General features: G+C 33.6%; 2 protein-coding genes across 2 annotated transcripts; both read left to right on the top strand.

Annotated features, from left to right (window-relative positions):
• Nucleotides 1–761: 761 nt before the first annotated feature.
• On the top strand, nucleotides 762–9,992 carry LOC133871164 (cyclin-A2-4-like). Its single transcript, XM_062308549.1, has 12 exons — nucleotides 762–828; nucleotides 2,664–3,017; nucleotides 3,350–3,632; nucleotides 4,723–4,856; nucleotides 5,448–5,540; nucleotides 6,882–7,015; nucleotides 7,508–7,583; nucleotides 8,662–8,738; nucleotides 8,835–8,868; nucleotides 8,985–9,134; nucleotides 9,219–9,353; nucleotides 9,500–9,992. The coding sequence occupies exons 2-12, from the start codon at nucleotides 2,721–2,723 to the stop codon at nucleotides 9,557–9,559; spliced, it is 1,473 nt and encodes a 490-aa protein (XP_062164533.1). The 5' UTR covers nucleotides 762–828; nucleotides 2,664–2,720; the 3' UTR covers nucleotides 9,560–9,992.
• Nucleotides 9,993–10,232: 240 nt separating this feature from the next.
• LOC133871434 (U-box domain-containing protein 4-like) lies at nucleotides 10,233–13,934 on the top strand. Its single transcript, XM_062308887.1, has 2 exons — nucleotides 10,233–10,632; nucleotides 13,435–13,934. Exons 1-2 carry the CDS (start codon nucleotides 10,233–10,235, stop codon nucleotides 13,932–13,934), a joined length of 900 nt encoding a protein of 299 aa, XP_062164871.1.
• Nucleotides 13,935–22,519: the final 8,585 nt, after the last annotated feature.

The following is a 22,519-nucleotide window of genomic DNA, read 5'->3' as shown; positions in this document are numbered from 1 at the left end:
CCAGTACTATACCATTCTTAGTCAATTTATATTAAAATAATATGATAGAGAGAGATACATGACAATTTTTTTAAAATAATAATATAAATTTATAATATTTTTTATTAGGCTGGTTGGATGAAATTTTTGTAAGAAAATAAAAAACAAAAAATTACACGATAAATGTAATCAAAACTTTATATTTATTTGTGAATTTCATAATAGGTGTTGCTTTCTTGGCTCGTTTGGGTGTGTGAAGTTTTTGAAAAATATTTAAAATTGTAAATACAGAGAGAATTTATTTTTTAAAATTATGTTTGGATGGTTTAAAAAATTTGAGATAAAATTAGAAAAAATTAAAAAAATATCTGAGTAAAATTTAAATTCTTAAAAATAATATTTAAAAAATAATTGTTACCCAAATATGCTCAAATCTAAGTTATCTAAAACAAATCAAACCTGAATCTCTTAATAACCTAAATACCCTTCATATCCCAGATACAATCAACAAGCGACAGGTAAAAAACTAAAAAAGTGGAAATATTAGGGGCAAAAAAAGTAAATCAGAATCTTAAAGTTAAACGACCAGATCGATCTACAGTAAACAGCTCACTTTGTGAACGGTCTTTAATGTTAAAGTCAAACTGGCAATTAATTAATATTTATTTATCCTATTTGAATTTATTTAAAAAAGTAATTCTCAATTTTTATTTATTTATTATTCTTTTCAGACAACTTAAACCCCAAGACTATCCCGCCCACACTCATTCGTCTCTGTTTTCTCTGTCTCTCTGTTTCTCTCGGAGCTCTCATTTTTGAGACATGGAGGATTATCAAAGATAGATTCAGGTCAGATTTCAATCTTTCATGCATAAACATATACGTAAATTCATAAATGTATTTATTTATGTACGTGTTTTTCTTGTTTGGAATTTATTTTTTCGAATTTTGTGGTGATTTGTGGTTTATTTTCTCAGAGATAGACTGGGGTTTAGACGTTTAGTGGTGGTGGGGGGGGGGGGGGGGGGGGGGGGGGTTGTAGTTTGTCAGATACTGGAAATTCTGGCCGTGGATGCTCTGTTTGTTGGTGAGAAAATGTGGGAAAAGAAAAGAAGTCAAAAGTTTTGAATCTTGGATTTATTTATTGTTTGACATATTTGGTACTCAGAAAACAGAAAATTTCCACTTTAGTAAAGCTGGCCCAACTATTAGACTTTTTATGGGCTGAGTTTCCATTTTTCTTGGGATCATACCTTTTGTACTCTCCCGAATATTTGTGTATGTGCTCTTTTTTGTTTTTCATTTTTTTTTTTTTTTTTTTTTAAAAAAATTTTTAATGTTGTTTTGTTTTGTTTTGTTTTTTTTTTTTTTTTTTTTTTTTTTTTTTTTGTGGTTTTGGTTTATTTCTCAGAGATCGTCTAGGGTTTAGTAGGTTTGTTGTAGTTTATCAGAATTTTGAGCTTCTGGGCATGGATTCTCTGTTTGGTTGGTGAGAAAATGTGGGGAAAAAAGGTACAAAAGTCCTTTTGTGGGTTTTGTTCTGTGCTTTGTTTTTAAACGCAAGGCTCAACTTTTCTTACCTTTTTTTTTTCCCTGCACATTGACCCATCAACCAAATCAGGCGGAATGGTTTCTTGCCAATATTTATATGCTCGTGCCTAAGATTTTCTTGCATTTTTGATAACTTGGTCCTCCGCATTCTGCTATTCTGCATGAATATTGAAAAGTTCAGGTCAAGATTTTATATGCTATATACTATGTTGTTTTTTTTTGTGTGTGAAGCTGTTTGACGCTCTTATTTGTTTATATACCATGTTGTTCTTATTGTGTCTGAAACCTGTTTGATCAAGTCTATCTTGAAAGAAGAAAGATTTCCGTCTATGATTTTGAAAAGAAGAAAGAACATTTAAGTATAATCAAATGTCTTGAAGCAAACCCAAGAGACGTAATGTAGTAGTGAAGAGGGATACATGGCCTTAGATAGGGTTGTAGTGAGAATGATTCCCATGGTTGACCCCAATTATCTTGGATTAAGGCCGTTTCCGATAAAGGTGGTTTGCCTTATTTTAGCTAGTCAATTCCAAACCACCGGGCATAGTTGAGTTGAGTTGAGTTGCATAACACTTGATAGAGTTTCTAAGATTTTAACATCCTTGAATCACTAATGGAACTTTGTTGTTGTTGTTGGGTTTTTATTTTTTATTTTTTTTATGCTAAATCATCTGCGTAATTAGAGCTAATATTTCTATTGATCCCTACTGCCATGGAATCAGCGATATGATGATCCTCCCAGTTTAATTAGGAAATTGACTCCTAATGGCATTTAAAATATACTTTACAGCAGCCTAAATTAGGTGTATAAACATATAGTTATTGTATTTTATATAATATGTCTGACCTTTAGTGTCAGTTTAACGTATAAATTGCATGATAACACTTTGATGCAGTTGCTTATCATGAGTTAGGACTAAAAGGGCTCTTCTTTGAAGTTGCATTCACAACATACCCCTAATATCTTCTTTTTAGGAATGTCTACATTGCATGTGGGACATATTCCACATACTAATCTTGGTATTGGCATGATTAATACAAGTTCTTGTTTCTCATCTGCTTTTCTGCAGACTAATTGCTTGCACAACTTGTTCTCAAATTTACTTTGCATTTATTTGGTTATTTTGTTGCAGGATTTGTTCATATAATTTCAATCTAATGCTTTGAGGTGTTCTCTGAGCGTTTTAAACATGAGGAAAGAAAATCTGGTTACTGGTAAGGGTGGAGAGGTTACTGGTCCGTTAACACGCACAAGATCTGCTGCCTTTCGTGCATGTGGACAGCGGTCCCCTTTAAAAGCTCCTATACAACAAAATCACAAGCAAACTTTGCAAGGAAATCCAAACAGCACAGACTTGGATGAGAACAACAACAATGCTCCCACTAATGCATGTTGTAAGCGCAAGAGGAGGGCTGTGCTTCAAGATGTTTCCAACTTCTGTTGCAAATGCTCACAAAGGAACTGTTTGAATGCAGCTAAAATTCAGGTCAGTATTTTCTTCATGATCTCTGTTCTCATCTTCTTGTAAATTTTCCAAAGAAGTAACAACAAACTTACATTATCCATTTATATTTCTGAATTCTGACTTGGGCAGCTTGAATGTTAGTGAAGTTCGGGCGAGAAATGATATCCATTTTGAATTCCTCCAGTGTTGATAATGTATTAAGTATGAATTGAATGATATTCACTTTAAACATTCTACTCACTTGAAAATGTATAACATGTTGAGAGATTTGTCAGGTAGTTTAACGTCTTTGCCAAAAGCTTTAATTTACTTGAGAACCTGAGTTCGCTTCCTTTTGTTCCACTGAATGTCAGGCTAAGATCAACAAGCCCACTAGAAAAGGTCAGGTTAAGGTTTGCAAAGTGGCACCGTCAGTTGCTCTAGAAGCCCCACTGTTTCAAGCTGCTTCAGAAACAAAGATTCTTCAAGAAACGGTGAAAATAGAATCTATATCTAAAGAAGTTATAAGTTCAATTGATTTGGAAGAAAAGGTATCTCTTCAGTTAAGTACCATAAGGGAGTGTGACATAGATGATCATCGGCTTGAAAATCAGAGTTTTGGAATGCCTTCACAACCTCAATTTCCTCCAAAGAAAGGTTTTTTTGTCTATTTTGGTTTCTTACATATATGCATGGTAACTATGCCATACACATGAATTGTTAATTTGCCACAAATTTGGTTAAAATTCAAGAAGAGATCTATCTCGTCGGGAGTCTTGTGTATTCATGTATTAGTGTTTTGAAATGAGACTTGTACACAGATTTTACTAGTATAATAAAAAAAATAATGTCTGATAATGAAGCATAAAAGTCATGATATTGACCAAGAACTGCAATGAAGAACTATAATCTAACAGTAGTCATCAAGTGGAGAGCTCAAATGGCTAATAAGCTCTTAAAGCTTCACCTAAGCTGATTTTACAACTTAAATATCCATTTGTTTACTTTTATATGCAAAGTGGCCTTAGCCAATAGTAACAATGAATCATAGAACACACTTAAAAAATACACAACTTTTGTATAGTCAGAACTACTCAATCAAAACTCTTAAGTGCTTAGAGTAGTTAGAGCTTTGGCCCTCTTGGTTCTCTGGTATACTATTCGTGTACGAGGGTTTGGCCCTTTTTTAATAAACTTCTTATTATTCATAAAAAAAAAAAATGGTTATAGCCGGTCGTCTGAAATTTCAAGGTCTCGAAGTAAGCATGGACCCTTTGGGGAGAACTACTAAAACTAATACCGAATCAATTTAATCTACAACGAGGAGTAGTATTGGGTTGTGAACCTGATTTGTGAGAAAGAATTGCATGAACTTTCTTTTTTCTCTCCTAACATTTTCCATTTTTTCTTTTCAATGTTCTTACCATCATGTAATTTTTGTCATCCATAAGAAGGCTAACCCACTTAGTAGAGGACTTTGTTGAGGGTGATAATTCCGTGTTCTGCTAGCACCATATACTAATGTTACTTGCAAGCCTTTTCTTTTGCCATATTATGTATGTTTCAAGTTATAGAGCCAACCATTTAATTTATGATTGTACGTTGACAAACTTAGCGTATATGTACTTGAATCATGGCCTTACAAGAAGAAATTTTTTGTCAAAAGTAATATTTCTATTTTATTTTGTTATAATTGTCTGCAGCAACAACAAAAAAAATGACATTTTTGTTTAAATCTTCATATCAGTCACAGGCGGCCTTTCTGGTGATATGACAATATTAAGCAATCTGGACATTATTGACATTGATGCGGATCTCAAGGAACCTCGATTATGCAGTATCTATGCCCCTGATATATATAGCAATTTACGTGTTGCTGAGGTTTGTATAACAGATAAATTTCTTTCATTTATATAATACTCAGTTCTCCCTTTTAACCACTGCCATTTATTATATTTGGGATTTGTTATATTAAGACTGTTAATTTGGTTGGTTAGCAAATGTCTCGAAAGAAGGGAGAAGATAAAGGGTTAGTTGTAGCTATGGGGCCATTTGTAATTTAATATACAAATTAGAATGAGGTAAAATATTGCAAATTAATATACACAAATCTACTAGGGTCCACAGATTAGCGCAACTCACCACTCCATCTGCCTATCAATTTGTTAATTTTGATATTATTTGCAAACTATTCTCGAATTACGGTGCTAATTGTAAAACTCTATAGTTTATAGGGGATATTGCAATTGATTCCATAGTTAGAGTGGATAGCTACTGTTAATCCTAAATAAAATATACTATGAAATGCATGACTTGCCAAACTTAGGATTATATGAGTAACTGCCTAAGATAAAAACTAGGTAATGAAGCTTAGAATGCATATAATGCATGCGCTTTACTTATTGTTGTGGTTGTTTTGATCATCAAAAGTATACCTGATGCTTATTTTTGGTGTAATCTTTTGTTCTACAGCTTGCTCGAAGACCATGTCCTCATTTCATGGAAACAATACAGCGAGATATTACTCAAAGTATGCGGGGGATGCTTGTTGATTGGCTTGTAGAGGTTAGCATCATGTCATTACCTGAGGTCTTTTATTTGAGTGGTCTAAATACACACACTTTTGTTAAGTAAAAATTCCTGGGTTGTAGTTTATGAAGTTATTGATGGTGACTTTTGTGTATTAAACTAAAGTGCATACTGTGTCATTGAAGGCATCCCCAAATTCCGTAGTTTTATGCTTCACAGTCAGTTTTTATCATAGCCATCTAATACTCGTCTTTATTGGTTTAAATATGAATTTCATCCCTGTTGAATGGTTGATCTTGTCAAAGGTTTACACCAACAACAATGTTTCTATATTAGGATTAACCTTTATAGTTTATTTTTCGGTTTGATTAATTGTGATTGAAGTTACTCTGTAGCTTTTCCTATACATACCCGCAGTACACTATGTCCCTAATACTCAGTGGTCATGCCATGGTGGAGATATGATAAAAAAACTTCTCCTTTGGATCCTATGATTATTTTGTTAGTAATCTATTAAGCGATAAATTTTGTTTTACTTTATTGTTCTTTGCTGGAAAATGTTAATTGAGATCCATATTTGCATATGTGATTATTCCTATAGATCTTCTTCTTCTTCTTCTTCTTTTTTTTTTTTTTTTTTTTTTTTCATTTAGGTTTTCTTTTTAATACGGTTAACCATGTGTTTGTATTTAGAAAGCTGCAACCAGACGCCATATTTGATGGCCATTAGAGCATCCTTGGCCTTGTTTGATTAGAACCAAATGATTTTATGCTATTTCATCTTGAAATTAAACTTGTCTTTTATTGTTGCATAACAACCTCAGCCAACCATCTCAATGTAATTTTAGTTTTCTTTGGCCAACATCTCTAAATAACTTGTCTGAGCTCCCCGCTTCTTTCCACCAACTAGGAGATTGTAGTAAAAATGATCTTTCACTTATTGAGGTTAAAAGATGTATCATTTTAGGGTGTGTCTTGACATTAACAGTTTATGCAACATTTATGATGCTTATGATAAAGATCATCAACCTATTATCGAGTAATGGCAAATTTGGCCTAAACTTCACTGCATATTGTTGTATGCTGTCAAAGATTGTCACATATTGGAGCTTTTTCTAATAAAAGTTACATTTATTTTTTCCCCTTCTTGTTGCTATATAGTTAATGTTGTCATTGTTGGTATTATTTTTTGTAAGTTAAGTTCACATTCTCTGTGCACTGTTTGATTGATTAAAATTATATACAATGTGAACTAAATTTTTCTTCAGTGTCTCCTTCAATTTGTGTAACTAAGTGGATATATAAGGTTTTCTTGATGGCTATTTAATTGTGCAATACTCTATTATTCTCTTTGCTCAATAAATCTTAGCGTTTCAGGTATCTGAGGGATATAAGTTGGCGTCAAATACACTTTACCTCACAATTTATCTCATTGACTGGTATTTGACTGGAAATTGCATTGAAAGACAAAGACTTCAACTTCTTGGCATCACCTGCATGCTACTTGCTTCGTAAGCTCCTTGATCTATAGCAGGGTTAACTGCATGACTATTTATAGTCAAAATTTTAGACTAGAGTCTTTAATTATAGTAGGATTTGAAACTTCTTCTTCCAATTTTTTTTTTTAATAAATTGATCTTTTGGTTTTAATATGATGATCTTATGTAAAGATGATTTTGTAACATTTCTGTTCTTTTAAGTTTTGCCTAAATTGGCAAAGAGGGGAGATGGATGGAAATAGTTTGAATGATCCGTATTATGATGATTTATAAGATATTTAGGTGAGGAAAAAAATAAATTTATAAGGTGACAAATAAAATCTGTTAAAGTTTTCTTGTTTTGCATCTTTGCTTTAGTAGGAGAGCCTCATTTACTTGACATGATTATATTGTCAATTACTATTTCTTCTAATTGATTTTAAACTTAGAAGTTCCAGCTTATCAAAACGAAATTTTTAGCACATTGAATCCACTGAGTTTGATTCTCCTCGTTGTGGTTTAAAGGAAATATGAAGAAGGTCATGCACCTCATGTGGAAGAGTTCTGCCTCATCACAGGAAATATTTACACTAGAGAGGAGGTATGTCCTAGTCCTTTTTATTGACCCATAGAATGCTTTACTCATAAAAGTCAAACAATGATGGGAACAATTTAATGATGAAGTGAACAATATTGTTCGATGCAAGTTGAACAATTATAATATAATGTATCGACCATCTAGAGTTGTCTTTTGCCTAATCAAATTTATCTAGACATCAATTTTTTGCATCACTGTCGGTACTAGGTCTTAACAAATTGATATTTTTGTTCGTTTTAGTTTTCTTTTTCCCAGCATGGATTATTATTTCTTCCAAATAGAAGAAGTATTATTTTCCAATACATTTTTTGAGGACATTTCATCTTATAATGCCGATATGCTGCAATGGCTGGATAGAGTTGGCCAATTTGGAAGGAAAAAAAAAGATGGAGAGATAGAGGGGAGAAAAAGGGAAAAGACATTGTGGATTCCATTTTGGCTTGAAGTTGGAATCAATCCCTAATTTATTATTTTCCATATTTAATGAGCTTATTTTTGGTGATTACGTAATTCTTCTGACACATTGGAGGCTAGATTTTTTGAAATGGTAATTAGAGTATGCTAGGTTATTAAACTTTGTATCTTTGGACGACGACGTATGTGTCTCCTCTGTCGATTAGTTTAGTGATTTTGTTTTTTTTTTTTTTCCCGTTTTGTCCTTTCTAGTTGGGTTGCTCCTTGTATTACCTTGCACTTAAACAGAAGGGATGGAAATGATTTGTTGCCGGGAAATGACTCTAGAAATCCTAATTTAAGCTATACTTCATATTGTGATTTTAATTCTAAAGATGTCTAGGTGCTTCACTTTTATGGCCAGATCACTGATTTAAAGTTCATATAGATTTAGATATTTCAATCCATTCTCATTGGAAACCTATTCAAGGCCTTTTAGATCATTGAATGAGATTTAGATCATTGATTTAAATATTTCCATCCAATGTGACTGATGAAGGGATGATCTTTAAGCATCAGAATTGATAGCAGGTTGAAAACCTATTTCAAGGCCTTTTAGAAATATTCTCAAGGTTTTCCTATTCTTCACCTACCAAAATCTTTGCCTTCCTAAACAAAGTATTGGCAGGTATTGGAACTGGAGATTCAAGTATTGAAATATTTGGGCTTTCAACTATTTTCACCTACCACAAAAACTTTTCTAAGGTACTTTAGCTTATTAGATATTGGCATCAATATTGCTGATAATTCCAGTATGTATTTTCAAGTTCATAATGCATTTATACAAATTCCTGTTTTCAGGCGATTTCTTCGAGCAGGACAAGCTTCTTACCAGGTAACATAATTGGATTAGGTGATTCCTAGCCTTGGTTTGGGAAATGCTATGCTCTTGATTTGAATTTTTCGGAATAGTAAAACCTAATTTTTACGTATGTAAATGAAAATTTGCAGACCCCTAGTATAGAACTGGAGTACTTGGCGAACTATCTAGCCGAATCAACGTTAATTGACTATGGCTTTCTGAATTTTCTTCCCTCTGCCATAGCTGCATCAGCCGTGTTTCTTGCCAGATGGACGTTAGATCAGTCAAACGACCCATGGGTTCGCAATTTCTCCTTTAATCTGTTTACTTTTTGTGTACCAAATTACATGGTGGAAATATGACCTTGTTTATGCATCTGGCAGAATCCAACTCTAGAACACTATACCTCTTACAAGGCATCAGATTTGAAAATCATAGTTCTTGCCATACAAGATTTACAGTTGAACACCAACGGTTGTTCTCTGCATGTCATACGCATGAAGTATAGGCAACAGGAGGTAACAAATAGAACGGAACACACAGAAAAATTCATGCATTATTTGTTACAGAGTTCTGTTGAACTTGCATTTTGTTGACTGATCTTGAAGGATTAGTTTTACTTTTTAGAATTTCCTATTCTCTAATGAAGTCTTTGTTGTTGCAGTTTAAATCTGTGGCGGCTTTGTCTTCCCCAAAACTGCTTGAAACACTATTCAGAAGATAAAATGGCTGTTGGATACTGCAAGGGGACTGCTGAATATCTCATTTACTCCATAAGTTTCTGCCTGATGTAGATCTTTAATCCTCTCTCCTGTCCATTAAGCTCATTTTCACAAATTTTTGAAATCTTTGTTCATAGTCTGTGATCTTGAGTTGGGTTTTATGGAACCTGTTTTTGTAAAGCTGAAACTTGCACATCATCAGCTGTAACCAAGAGTTAATTCACTACGTTGTAAAGTTTTCAAGACATGCAGGAAGTAGCTTAATGTAAATATGGCAGCCAAAGCCTCAGTTCTATTCACTATATTTCTTTGTCATTGTCTTCTGCTTGTAAGCCTTTCATTCTTCCAATTTTTTGAACTTTATCATTTTTTCCACAACTTTCGTTGTATTATTATTATTATTATTATAATATGAAGCAGAAGTTTCTGGAACTAGGTTTACTATTTTTTACTAATAATGAATAATTTATGTATGAAAAAAATGTTGAGAATACTTGAATCAGGACAACAATGACAAGCCAAGAATGGACTGTTTTTCCAATGCTTTTGAACCTTGGAAGCATCTACATGCAGGGCTGGCGGGCTAACGTAAATCATCAATAATGCTTTAGCCACCTAGTACTGGTCGATCATCTTCTTCATTTGTCAAACCATCAATCTTCCAACTGTACACAAATGTCAGAAGCTCAGCTCTGTGAAACCATTTCTGGTTGTCTCTCTGAAGCGCTTTCAGACTCCCATGAAGTGAGGCAGAGAGCGCTCCAAACGCTGGATTCCATCACCAAGGTTAGCCCTCAGAACAGGAACTTGCTTGCACAAACAGATGCTGCCATCCCTGCCCTTCTCAACCTCTCCAAATCTTCATCTTCCACCATTGAAACTCTCTCACTCTCCATCCTCTTCAACCTCTCTCTAAACCCTGATCTTAAGCGCTCTCTTGCAGATATGGAAACCATCTCTTACCTCAATTCCATGATTTTCTCATCAACTTCTCCAGAATCCATCAGATTGGCTTCCTCTTTGGTTTGCAGTTTGGCAATGCTTGATAAGAACAAGGCCAAGTTTGGTGTTGCAGGTACCGTTAAATTATTATCTATATTCAGCCAAACATTGTCATTGTCTTCTGGTTGTGGCTTTTCATTCTTCCAATTTTTTTTGAACTTTATGCTTTTTTCCACAACTTTCTTTGTATTGTGTTTAAAAATCGGTAAGTGAAGTTTTAAGCGGACAATCGAATTTATGAGATTTGTTCTGATACGGCTCAGGATCCCCTCAAATTCTTCTTAGATTTGAGATTCTCAAATTTTCTAATCTTGGCCGTCCATTAGATCCAAAGTTAGAAAACTTGCCACAATTATAAAATTTAAAATTCAAATTTGATACCCATCCGACTAAATCTAAATAAAAAAAGAAAAAAGAAAAAAAGGCTTGAGAAAGAGAATGAGCTTAGGGAGCACAGAAAAGGAAGTACGCTCATGGTTTCATTGGAGGCTAGTCCTTCTCATCAGTGCTTAGGCTTCCCCCGCTGGAGAAGATGATTTCCTTTTCAGGCAAAATCGGTCGCCGAGTTTGCCCTCGCCATCTCAATCATCATCGACGTCGCTGGGCGTACACACAAATCCACGGAATCTGTCTGCATAGATCCACTCGTCCTGGATGAGAAGCGCCTGGCGGCCACGCACATTGGTGCAGCCTAGGTGGAAGCGGCGGAAACCCAGGTGGTCTAGACCTACCATGTGAACGCACTCTACCATGTTAGCAAATGATTGATTTAATCATTTAATTAATATTCTAACAAATAGGTTGTCTTTCTTGCTTCTACTCGGGATTACAAAGTGGTTTAATTTGCTTTTATGGCAGTCGGATTTGGACAGCATCAATAGTTGCAGGTTAGGATGCAAATGTTAAAATATTAATGGAGCTTGAGAGTTTTCTTCATGAAGAGTGCTAGGTAGCTAGAAGAAGATTGTCTTCTCCTATTTCTGGAAGTGGGTTTATGTTAATGGTTCTGGCATTAGAAGATAAACCAAAAAATCTCAAGGAAAAGGTGAAGAATAATATATTAGAAGCTGAAATTTTTTTGGCCAAAAAACTAGGACTCAAATATAGGGGTGTCTTTTTTGGATCAAGATTCACCGCAATTAGCTGTTCAAATTGCTAGTAATTTGAGCAACTAATGAGAGATCGTATATGAAACCCATGCACTAATGCCAAGCAAAATTAAAATTGTTATGACAACCTATGATAGCAACAAAAGTTAATAATTGAAGATTGAAAAGGGTATTTAAATAGCTAGCTTCAGTAAGGACTGATGCAGGTTAGGTGAATGGAAAGAGTTAACAACTTAAGTTATATATTCATTCTTCTTCTTCTATTATTATTATTATATTATGGAGCAGAAGTTTCCTCCTCCTCCTCCTCCTCCTCCTCCTCCTCCTTCTTATTATTATTATAATAATATGAAGCAGAAGTTTCTGGAACCAGGTTTACTATTTTTTACTAATAATGAATAATTTATGTATGAAAAAAATGTATAGAATACTATAACTTTTATTACTTAAATCAGGACAACAATTACAAGCCAAGAATATAATGGACGGCTTTTCCAATACTTTTGAACCTTGGAAGCATCTACATGCAGGCCAGGGCCGGCGGCCTAACGTAAATCATCAATAATGCTTTAGCCACCTACTGATCCATCATCTTCTTCATTTGTCAAACCATCAATCTTCCAACTGTACACAAATGTCAGAAGCTCAGCTTCGTGAAACCATTTCTGATTGTCTCTCTGAAGCGCTTTCAGACTCCCATGAAGTGAGGCAGCAGAGAGCGCTTAAACGCTGGTAATTAGCCCTCAGAACAAGAACTTGCTAGCTTGCACAAGCAGATGCTGCCATCCCTGCCCTTCTCAACCTCTCCAAATCTAAAATTCACCAAGTTTCGTGAATTTTTGCCACGTCACTAAAGTTAGTGACGTGGGAAGAACTGTCACGCCACTAAATAGTGATGTGACACCTTTGCCATGTTACTAAATGAGAATTAGTGACGAATTGATTAGTGACATGATAAAGAAGTCATTAATCACATGTCACTAACACATTTAGTGACATGTCAGACCTCCTGACACATCACTAAATGCCTGTCACTAAAAATATATATATTTTTTTTTGTAGTGGAGCAATTCCATGATTTTCTCATCAACTTCTCCATAATCCATTAGATTGGCTTCCTCTTTGGTTTGTAGTTTGGCAATGCTTGATAAGAACAAGGCCAAGTTTGTGTTGCATGTACCGTAAAATTATTATATATATTCATCTATACACGTAAAATGTTCAATTGAAATGAGAGGTGAATAGCGTACGGAGATATGCATGTTCGAATTCTGCTCTGATACTATATTAAATTATCATTTATTCTAAAAGCTTAAGCTGATCATAACATTATATAAAAAAAAAGAAGAAGTAATTTTCTTGCGTTAATTATAAATGCTATAAATTATATTATTATTTTCGTTTTTTTATAAAACATCAGTTATTAAAAAAAATTCAAGGCTAGCTTTTATGTAAATACGCCGTTTATAAAACAAAAAATGTTGTCATTTATTCATAAATAAAACGCCATGAACCCTAGAATTCGAATGCCAGGGATTCTAGATAAACATTCATGGCGTTTACATTAAAACCCATAAAACCCTATAATTCTTGGTGTTTATAGACGAACGCCATGAATTATAGGATAAAAGATCTTGTGCCTCACACATTTTTTCATTCTCACTCTCCCTCCCCATCTCTCTCTCCTTGGGATGCTGCTGCTCAATTGCGTCACCTATAAAAAAGAAGGAGATAAATTTAATCATTTAATTTATATATTCTAGCAGGTACCATCCAGTTGCTGGTCAAGGCAGTTGCCGGACCCCGTGGCCCAGCTGCCCATCACCTCCTAAGTTCTCTGGCGGAGCTCGTCCAGTTCCACGGGAACTGCACCGTAGCTGTTCGTTCAGGAGCTGTTCAAGTGCTCATCCATATAGTGGAGAGCACCGACGGCGAGGATCTCACCGGAACTTCTCTCGCCATTCTCGGTCTCCTTGCTAGATTCGACGAGGGGTTGAACGCTTTGAGAAAAACTGACGGAATCGTGAGTGTTATGGTTAACGTGTTGAAAGGGAGGTGCATGTTGAGTAAGGAGGGGGCGGCTGAAATCCTTCTTCGCCTTTTTGATGAAAGCGAGGGATGCGTGAGAGATGCTTCGAGAGTGCCGGACTTGTCGTCTGTTCTGGCAGATGTTTCTGTGAGAGGATCTGCAAAAGCTCGACAGAAGGCTGCTTTGCTAATGGAAAAAATGATGGAGGCCAGCTTGGATTCTTATGAGTTTCAGTAGTACCCATGCAAATTATGGTAATATTTATAGTCTTTATGGTGAATTTTTTTTTATAAAGAAACAATTATATGCTTGAATTTGGGCTGCTAGCTAGTTCTTAAACAATGAATAATGGATTTTCTCATCAGCTTAATTAAATCCCACATGAGATTACCAAATTAATTAAGTGTACATCTCCATTTTTGAGGAGAGACGTTTAGAATATTAGTTAAATAATATATATATATATATATATATGAGAAATGATTAAAACACTCATACTACACAACAATGACACAATATCAAGGCACAATGGAGTGGGGCTCACACATGGACCCCACTTCATTGTGCCTTCGTGTTGTGCCATTGTTGTGTAGTGTGAGTGTAAGGATCACTCCCCTATATATATATATATATAATGATATCAAAGCAAAAATTTTGGGTCTGTTTGGTAGTTGTTTTGGAAACAGTTTTTTTTTTTTTTTTTCAAAACATCAAAACAAGTTTCTGCACTGCATGTTGATGTGCGTTTGGCAAGCCGTCTAAAAAAACCCAAACAAGTGAAAACAAAAACACCAAAAAAACAAAAATTTGGAAACAACTTTTAAATTTTCTGAAAACACTTTTCGGTGCTTTCATTTAGTCTTCTTTGTTTTTCTTCTTTTGTCGAGAAAAATATTATACATATTATTATATATTATATACTTATTTACATATGCACATGTATATAATATATTTTTTGGTATTGGTGAAATGGGTTTTTGTTGCAAATTTTTTAATAAATCAATGTGTATGTGAAGAGAAATTGTTTTCAGGACAATTGTCCAAATGAAATTAGACTAATTTTTGTTTCTAGAAACTTTTTTTTGGAAATAGTTTATCAAACGCTTTTTCAACAAAAAAACAACAAAAAATTGTTTTATATTTTTGTTTTCAAAAACAGTTCTCATGAGTCATAAACAAAAACCAATTTGTCAAAAGAGCTCATTGAAATCAGGTTTTGTCTCTATCATTCACTTTCAATAATATTCTTTGGAGGCATCTTCCTAAATAGAAATTCCATCCTTCATCATTCTTGTCATAAAAGCTACGAATCTTAAACCAATATCGTCCCTTTCGATCTGGTGATAAAATAGAGACATTCCATTGAGTGCGTCTTCGGTCCGGTCGTGGCAAAAAACTCATGTTTTTTGCCCACCAATAATCACTCAACACGTCAGCCAAAGACCAAAAAATGAAATTAAATTGATGTACAAGATCCCTCTCGGCTGTCACAAAGAAAACCCTCCCCCATCGCCCAAATCACGATCTGCAGCCCCTAAAGAAAAACTCCAGCTGGACGCTATTGCCATCGATTGGCCGGACAATATCGCCACTGACTGGTCGGACGCTACCGCCACCGAATGGACAGGACCATGCCGCGAACACCCATCTGCAGCCCCAAATCGAGGTCGAACCTCCGGCGATCGTTGCTATACCATGATGGGAGGCTCAGAGGACCACTTTGGAGAGGCAAGAAGTTGATTGGGAAAGAAGCGCCTTTTGTGATACTAGGATTGAAGAGGTTCAAGGATGACGAAGAGGAGCTTGAGAAGTTCATCAAGTCCCACGTGCTGAGGCTCTTGAAGATGGAGATGATTGCTGTTCTCGGTGAGCTTGAGCGCCAGGAAGAGGTTTCTTTGGCTGTCAAGGTCTTGATTATTAGTTTGAATTGTGCTATCTATTTCACATTATCATTTGGGTTGCTATTAAATTCTACTTTTGGGTTCTTGATTGGCCACCTTTTTTAACTCTCTCTCCCACTCTACTGAAATGGTCATTTTGTTGTACTGATATGTGAAAGCAATCTTCTTGATGGGGAATTTACTTCATACAATGTGAAAAAGAGTAGTTTTGTAGAATAGCCCTTTAAGAAGAGCAATAGAGTGTGTATGCTCTGCAAGTATTCGATAAAATGCTTTTAAGGAAATGTCTGCTCTCCCTCTCATGAGAAAGACAGACCGAGAAAATCATGAGAGACAGACAGAGAAAATCAAAGAGACAGAGAAATAGGCGGAGAGTTACCGGTGTGGGATTTTCTTAGAAGTCCCGCGCATGGGCGACGGCACCGTTCATCTTGGGCGGAGGCAGTGTTCGTCTCAAACGCGTCAGGGAGAGAATATGAGGAGAGTTTCCCAGCTTGTAGGCTGTAGCAGACGAAAAAAATCAGGTGTATTGCATGTATTTGGTTTTTTTTTTTTTTTTTTTTTTTTTTTTTTTTTTTTTGTTTCAAGCTTACATGTCAGATTTTCATTGGCAGGTAAAAAAACCCCACTTTCTGTCACGACCGAATTGAAGTTATCCCCTATTCCATTCAGGTCAGTGAACTTGAAGTCGAAGAAGTTGTTTTCAATACTCAAGAGGTCAAGGACAAGTAATTCTAGAAGTTTTTTATGTGTCACTTTTGTTTTCCTCCAAAAATGAGGTGGCTTTTAAAATTATTATTTGATCAAAATTTAATAGTGATCAATCACAAGCCCAATGATAATTTTAAAAGCAACCTTATTTTTAGAGGGACACAAGAGTGACATAAGAGGAACTTCTAGCATTATTCGTCAAGAATTTGATCAAAATTTAATAGTGATCAATCACAAGCCCAATGGTAATTTTAAAAGTCACCTTATTTTTGGAGGGACACAAGAGTGACACAAGAAGAACTTCTAGCATTTCTCGCCAAGGACCTGTTGACTTCGCCGTAAAGGGGGCCACATCGGCCTGCACAAGACGCTATATATGGGCTTGAGGTATCATGTTTGCATGCCTCGATATGGAAATAATAATAATAATAATAATAAGATTACGTGGATAAGATTGTGTTTCGAGTATTGCAATTTTTATTATAATATCTTTACAAATTCTAAATTCATGTATCAGTGTCATGTGAACTGTCACGTCAGTTTGGAGTAATTTTAAACGTCATACCCATGTCTCTCTTGTGTCCTTTTAATAATGATGTGGCTTTTAAAATAACAATTTGATCAAAATTCAATAATCATAAATTATAAGTCCAATGATAATTTTAAAAGTCACATCATTATTAGAGGGACACAAGATGAACATATGTATGGCATCTAGAATTATTCATCAGTTTGTTAGGAAATTTAATTGTTTAATGTAATACAATTAGACAAACTTTGGACAAAACTAACCCTTGACAATCAGCTTGCGATGAGAAGATGTTCAAGAGCTTATATACTCATGATTAATATTGTACTTAAGTCATGTAGACACTTAGAATCGTACGTAACACAATTATTGATGTGGTAAGTGCCACGCACGTAGACTTGCAAATTGATGTGACAGTCTACGGGCCACGGGGCACACTACAAGAATTGTATCATTTTGACGCGTGTCTACAGTGCTGGTTACTGTAGACACGCGTCCAATTTGACACGTGTCTAGAAGACACGTGTCAAATTGTAACACATCAACAATTGGACACGTGTATTACGTACACGCGTCCAATTGGACACGAGTATTCTATACACGTGTCCAATTGGACGCGTGTATTAAATACTCGTGTCCAATTGGACGCGTGTATTATACACGTGTCCAATTGGACACGTGTATGTAATACACGTGTCCAATTGTGAATGTGTTACAACTTGACACGTGTCTCCTACGACACGTGTCAAAAAGTTACTTTTTCACAAAAATAAAATAAACAAAAAAAATTGTGTTGTGTTAATTTTTTGAAACAAAAAATTCAAAGAAAAATACTCCTTACCTTATTAACCATACAAATCTGTGAAAATACGGTTTACATAACTTATACACATAAAATTTTCTTTGAAAACTATATGCTATATGTAAATTCTATGCTTGGAATTGATAATTTTTAGGCTCATTATTTATATATATATAGTATACTAATAATTACGTAAACCCTAATATATATAGTATATACGATTAGGGTTTGGGTTTGTAGGTGTATATAATATATACACTTAGGACTATGAGTTATAATTTTGAACTGCTCAAGATTTAATATATATATATATATATATTTCAAATTGTACAATAATGACACGTGAAAAATATATTGACATTATTATTCATAAAATGTAAATATAGTATATACACTTAAACTTAGGATTTATAACTTAAATTTAGTATATGAGTTATAATTTAATTGATTTTACGTTTTATGAATAATAATGTCAATATATTTTTCACGTGTCATTATTGTACACTTTTAAATATATATATATAAATATTTAATCATGAGCAGTTGAAAATTAGATTGTTCCGATGTATATAGTACATATACTTAGGATTATGATTTATAGCTATGTATATAGTACACGTACTTAGGGTTAGGGTTTATCGTTATATATAGTATATACATTTAGGGTTATGGTTTTAGGGTTTATAGGTATATATAATATATATACTTAAAGCTATGGGTTATAATTTAATTGATTTTACATTTTATGAATAATAATGTCAATATTTTTTTTCATGTGTTATTATTGTACACTTTTAAATATATATATTAAATCATGAGCAGTTCAAAATTAGCTTGTTCCGATATATATAGGACATATACTTAGGATTATGAGTTATAGCTATATATATAGTACATTTACTTAGGGTTTATTTTTATAGCTATATATATATATATATATATATATATATACACTTTTGGATAGAGGATTAGGGTTAGGATTTATGACTAGATATAGTATGTACCCTCATGATTATAGTTTATAGCTATATATAGTCTAACACTTAGGGTTAGAGTTTAATTTTATGGTTAGGTTTTAGTTTTTATTTTTTATGGTTTTAGGTTTTAGTATATATACTTAGTATTAGAGTTTTAATTTATAGTTTACGTACAGTTTAGTTTTAGGGCTGCATGGGTTTGTGTTTGTACTTACTTGAATAAATTATATATATATTTATTCATATATTATTTTATATAATATTATAATATAATTTTTTTTTAAAAAATAAATCTATATATATATATATATAATTATTATTTTTAAAATTAAATACAATTTCTACTATGGGGGACGTGTATTTTAGAGTTAGGGTTTTTTGCTATATATAGTATATACACATAGGGTTATGGTTTTTTGCTATACAAAATACATACACTTATGATTAGGGTTTATATGATGAGTTATATATATATATATATATATATGGTATACTCATAAGTACGTAAGCCCTACCCGTAAATTGACATATTGTACTATATGCATAATTAAACCAACTTTGTGAAGCATGTATGTAGACCCAAAAAAAAAACATAAAAATTTTGCAACATGAGTTTATGTTTTAGTTTTAGGGATTAGGGTTTATCAATGTGTACATGCAGTGCATAAACTTAGGTTTGCATGGGTTTATATAAAATAGATATAATATATATATATATATATATAATATATTAAATATATATATAATATATTTTATATATAATTATAATATTAGAAAACCGGTTTGTGGACACGTGCCCAATTGTTTGGCCAGCTGCTGCGCGGGAGTTCTCCCGCGCGCCACCTGGCCAAACGTTATAACGTATATATATATTATATAAATTTTAAAACTTTAATAAATTTGAAATATCTTATATTATTTAAATTATATATATATATTTATATATAAGAAATGGGTAGCTTCCAGAGGAAGCTACCCATTTCTTCTCTCTCGCTCTCTCTCTCTCTCTCTCTCTCCGACGAGCTCATCCGGCTGGCGTGTCTCTCTCTCTGCCGACTGTCTCTCTCTCACCGACCCTCCCTCTCTCTCGCTCTCCCTCTCTCACAGCCGGCTGTCTCTCTCTCTCTCTCTCTCTCTCTCTCTCTCTCTACTGGGACGGTCCTCCGGCAGCTTCGCACGGCCGTCGGCACCATTTCCTCCGATCCGGTCAGTGTTTATCTCTCTCTCTCTCTGTTCAGTGGCCGGTTGAACTATATATATATATATATACACATTTGCTAACTTAGTTTTTTCTTTCTCCATAAAATAATCCGAATATGCAGGTATATATATATATAAGGAGCCCTAAATCCACAAATCGGCAGTGAGTATTTTGCCCCTTAAATTTGTATTTTATTTTTTGTTCAACATGTAAATTTGTACTAACTATATATATATATTTTGTAATAATTTTTATTGTAATAATTTTTATTGTTCTTGATTGATAATTGTAATAATTTTTGGACTGTGTTATATTTTTTTATTGCAATGTTGCTGAATTAGTGTAATTTGTAAGCTTATATTTCTGTTTTTTTTTTTTTTGGGTTTTCATGGACTAGGTATTTCATTTTTGCTATAGTTTGTGTTTTTTTGTTTTTAACAATGCTGCATGTATTTTTTGTGTTAGTACACATTTGATAATTTGAAATTGTGTAGGCGTTTGTATTTTTGTGTCATTTAGTGTTATATGTATTTTTATTTTTTTGGAAGCCATGATCTTTTTTGCAATGTTGTGTTTTTATTGTTTTTAATTTTTCCTGTCCTAATTTTTATTTGAGAGGTTATATATATAGATATTTTTGAATGTGTTATTATGGATTACAATGTTTTTTTGTTAGTCAAACAAAATCAAACAATGTCCGATATTAGTTTAGCGTTATAAACTAACGATGACACTTTTGAAAATAATAAATGGGAACAAAAAATAAAATGGGTTTGAATAAAAAAAGAAAAAAATTAAAATTGACCGTCTACTTTTTAAGAAATACTTAAACTCCAACCCTAAACTTTATATCCTAAAATCATAACCATAAAACCAACACAATAATAAACCCTTCAATAAACTTTGAATCCTACACGTTCTAAAAAAAAACCCTTACCCTAAACCCCAAACCCTAAATCCTAAACCCTAAAAAAAAAAATTCCTACACTTTTAAACCCTAACCCTAAACCTTAAACCCTAAACTCTAAACCCTAACAAACCCTAAACCCTAAAGCCTAAAAAAAAAATATCCTACACTTTCTAAAAAAAGAAACCCTAACACTAAAAACAAAAGTCCTAACCTTAAACCCTAAACCCTAAAATAAAAAATATCCTACACTTTCTAAAAAAAGAAACCCTAACACTAAAAACAAAAATCTTAACCTTAAACCCTAAACCCTAAGAAACTAAAACCCTAAACCCTAAACCCGTATAAAAAAAAAAAAAAAAAAAACCATAAACCCTAAACCTAAATCCTTAAGAAAAAATAAAAACCAAAATCCTACATTTTTTTTTTAAAAAAAAACTCCTAACCCTAAACCCTAACAAACCCTAACCCTAAACCCTTTAAAAAAAAAAAATCCTACACTTTCTATATTTATACCCTAACCCTAACCCTAAACCCTAAACCCTAAACCATAAACCCGTATAAAAAATAAAATAAAATAAAACCATAAACCCTAAACCCTTAAGAAAAAAAAAAAAAACCAAAATCCTACATTTTTTTTTTTTTTTTTTTAAAAAAAAACACCTAACCCTAAACCCTAACAAACCCTAACCCTAAACCCTTTAAAAAAAAAAAAAAAAATCCTACACTTTCTAAATTTATACCCTAACCTAACCCTAAACCCTAAACTGTAACCCTAAACCCTTAAGGAAAAAAAAAAAAAAACAAAATCCTACACTTTTTTTTAAAAAAAAAACCACCTAACCCTAAACCCTAACAAACCCTAACCCTAAACCCTTTAAAAAAAAGAAAAAAAAAAAATCCTACACTTTCTTAATTTATACCCTAACCCTAAACTCTAAACCAAAAACCATAACAAACCCTAAACCCTAAACCATAACAAACCCTAAACCCTAACCCTAAACCCTTAAGAAAAGAAAAGAAAAAACAAAATCCTACACTTTTTTTTCTTTTTAAAAAAAAAAACCCTAACCCTAAACCCTAACAAACCCTAACCTTAAACCCTTAAAAAAAAAAAAAAAAAAAAAATAATCCTACACTTTCAAAACAAAAAAAAACCCTAAACCCTAACAAAACCCTAACCCTAAACCCTAAACCCTTACAAACCCTAACCCTAAACTCTTAAAAAACAAAAAATAAAATAATCCTACACCTTTAAAAAAAAAAACCCTAACCCTAAACCCTAAACCCTGACAAACCCTAACCCTAAACCCTCACAAACCCTAACCATAAACCCTAAACCCTAACAAACACTAACCCTAAACCCTCACAAACCCTAACTATAAACCCTTTTTTTAAAAAAAAAAAAAAAAAAAATTCTTACACTTTCTAAAAAAAACATGAACCCTAAACTCTAACCATAAACCCTTTAGAAGGGAAATAAATTCGTACACCCCATGTTGCGTGACATGCACAATTTTTTTACACGTTTATACTGTAAGACGTATGATTTGTCTTATCCTCTTAACCCTATACAGAGGAATATGGACAAGTCTTGGATGTCAGCACCTAGGGGTACGACACGGTATAACGACGGGTGTAGGGCGTTTGTGGCATTTGCGGTTAGTAATTGTACGGCCGTCGATGAAAAAATTTATTGCCCATGCAAGTATTGTCGAAATAACCAGCGTCACACTCCAGATTACGTTCTTGCTCACCTGACTGGAGGTAGGGGGATGAATCCGGGATACAATT

Source organism: Alnus glutinosa, chromosome 6 (assembly GCF_958979055.1).
Source record: "Alnus glutinosa chromosome 6, dhAlnGlut1.1, whole genome shotgun sequence".
NCBI lineage: Eukaryota > Viridiplantae > Streptophyta > Magnoliopsida > Fagales > Betulaceae > Alnus > Alnus glutinosa.
Note: the sequence above shows the minus strand (reverse complement) of the source record. Positions and strands in the feature narration are given on the sequence as shown.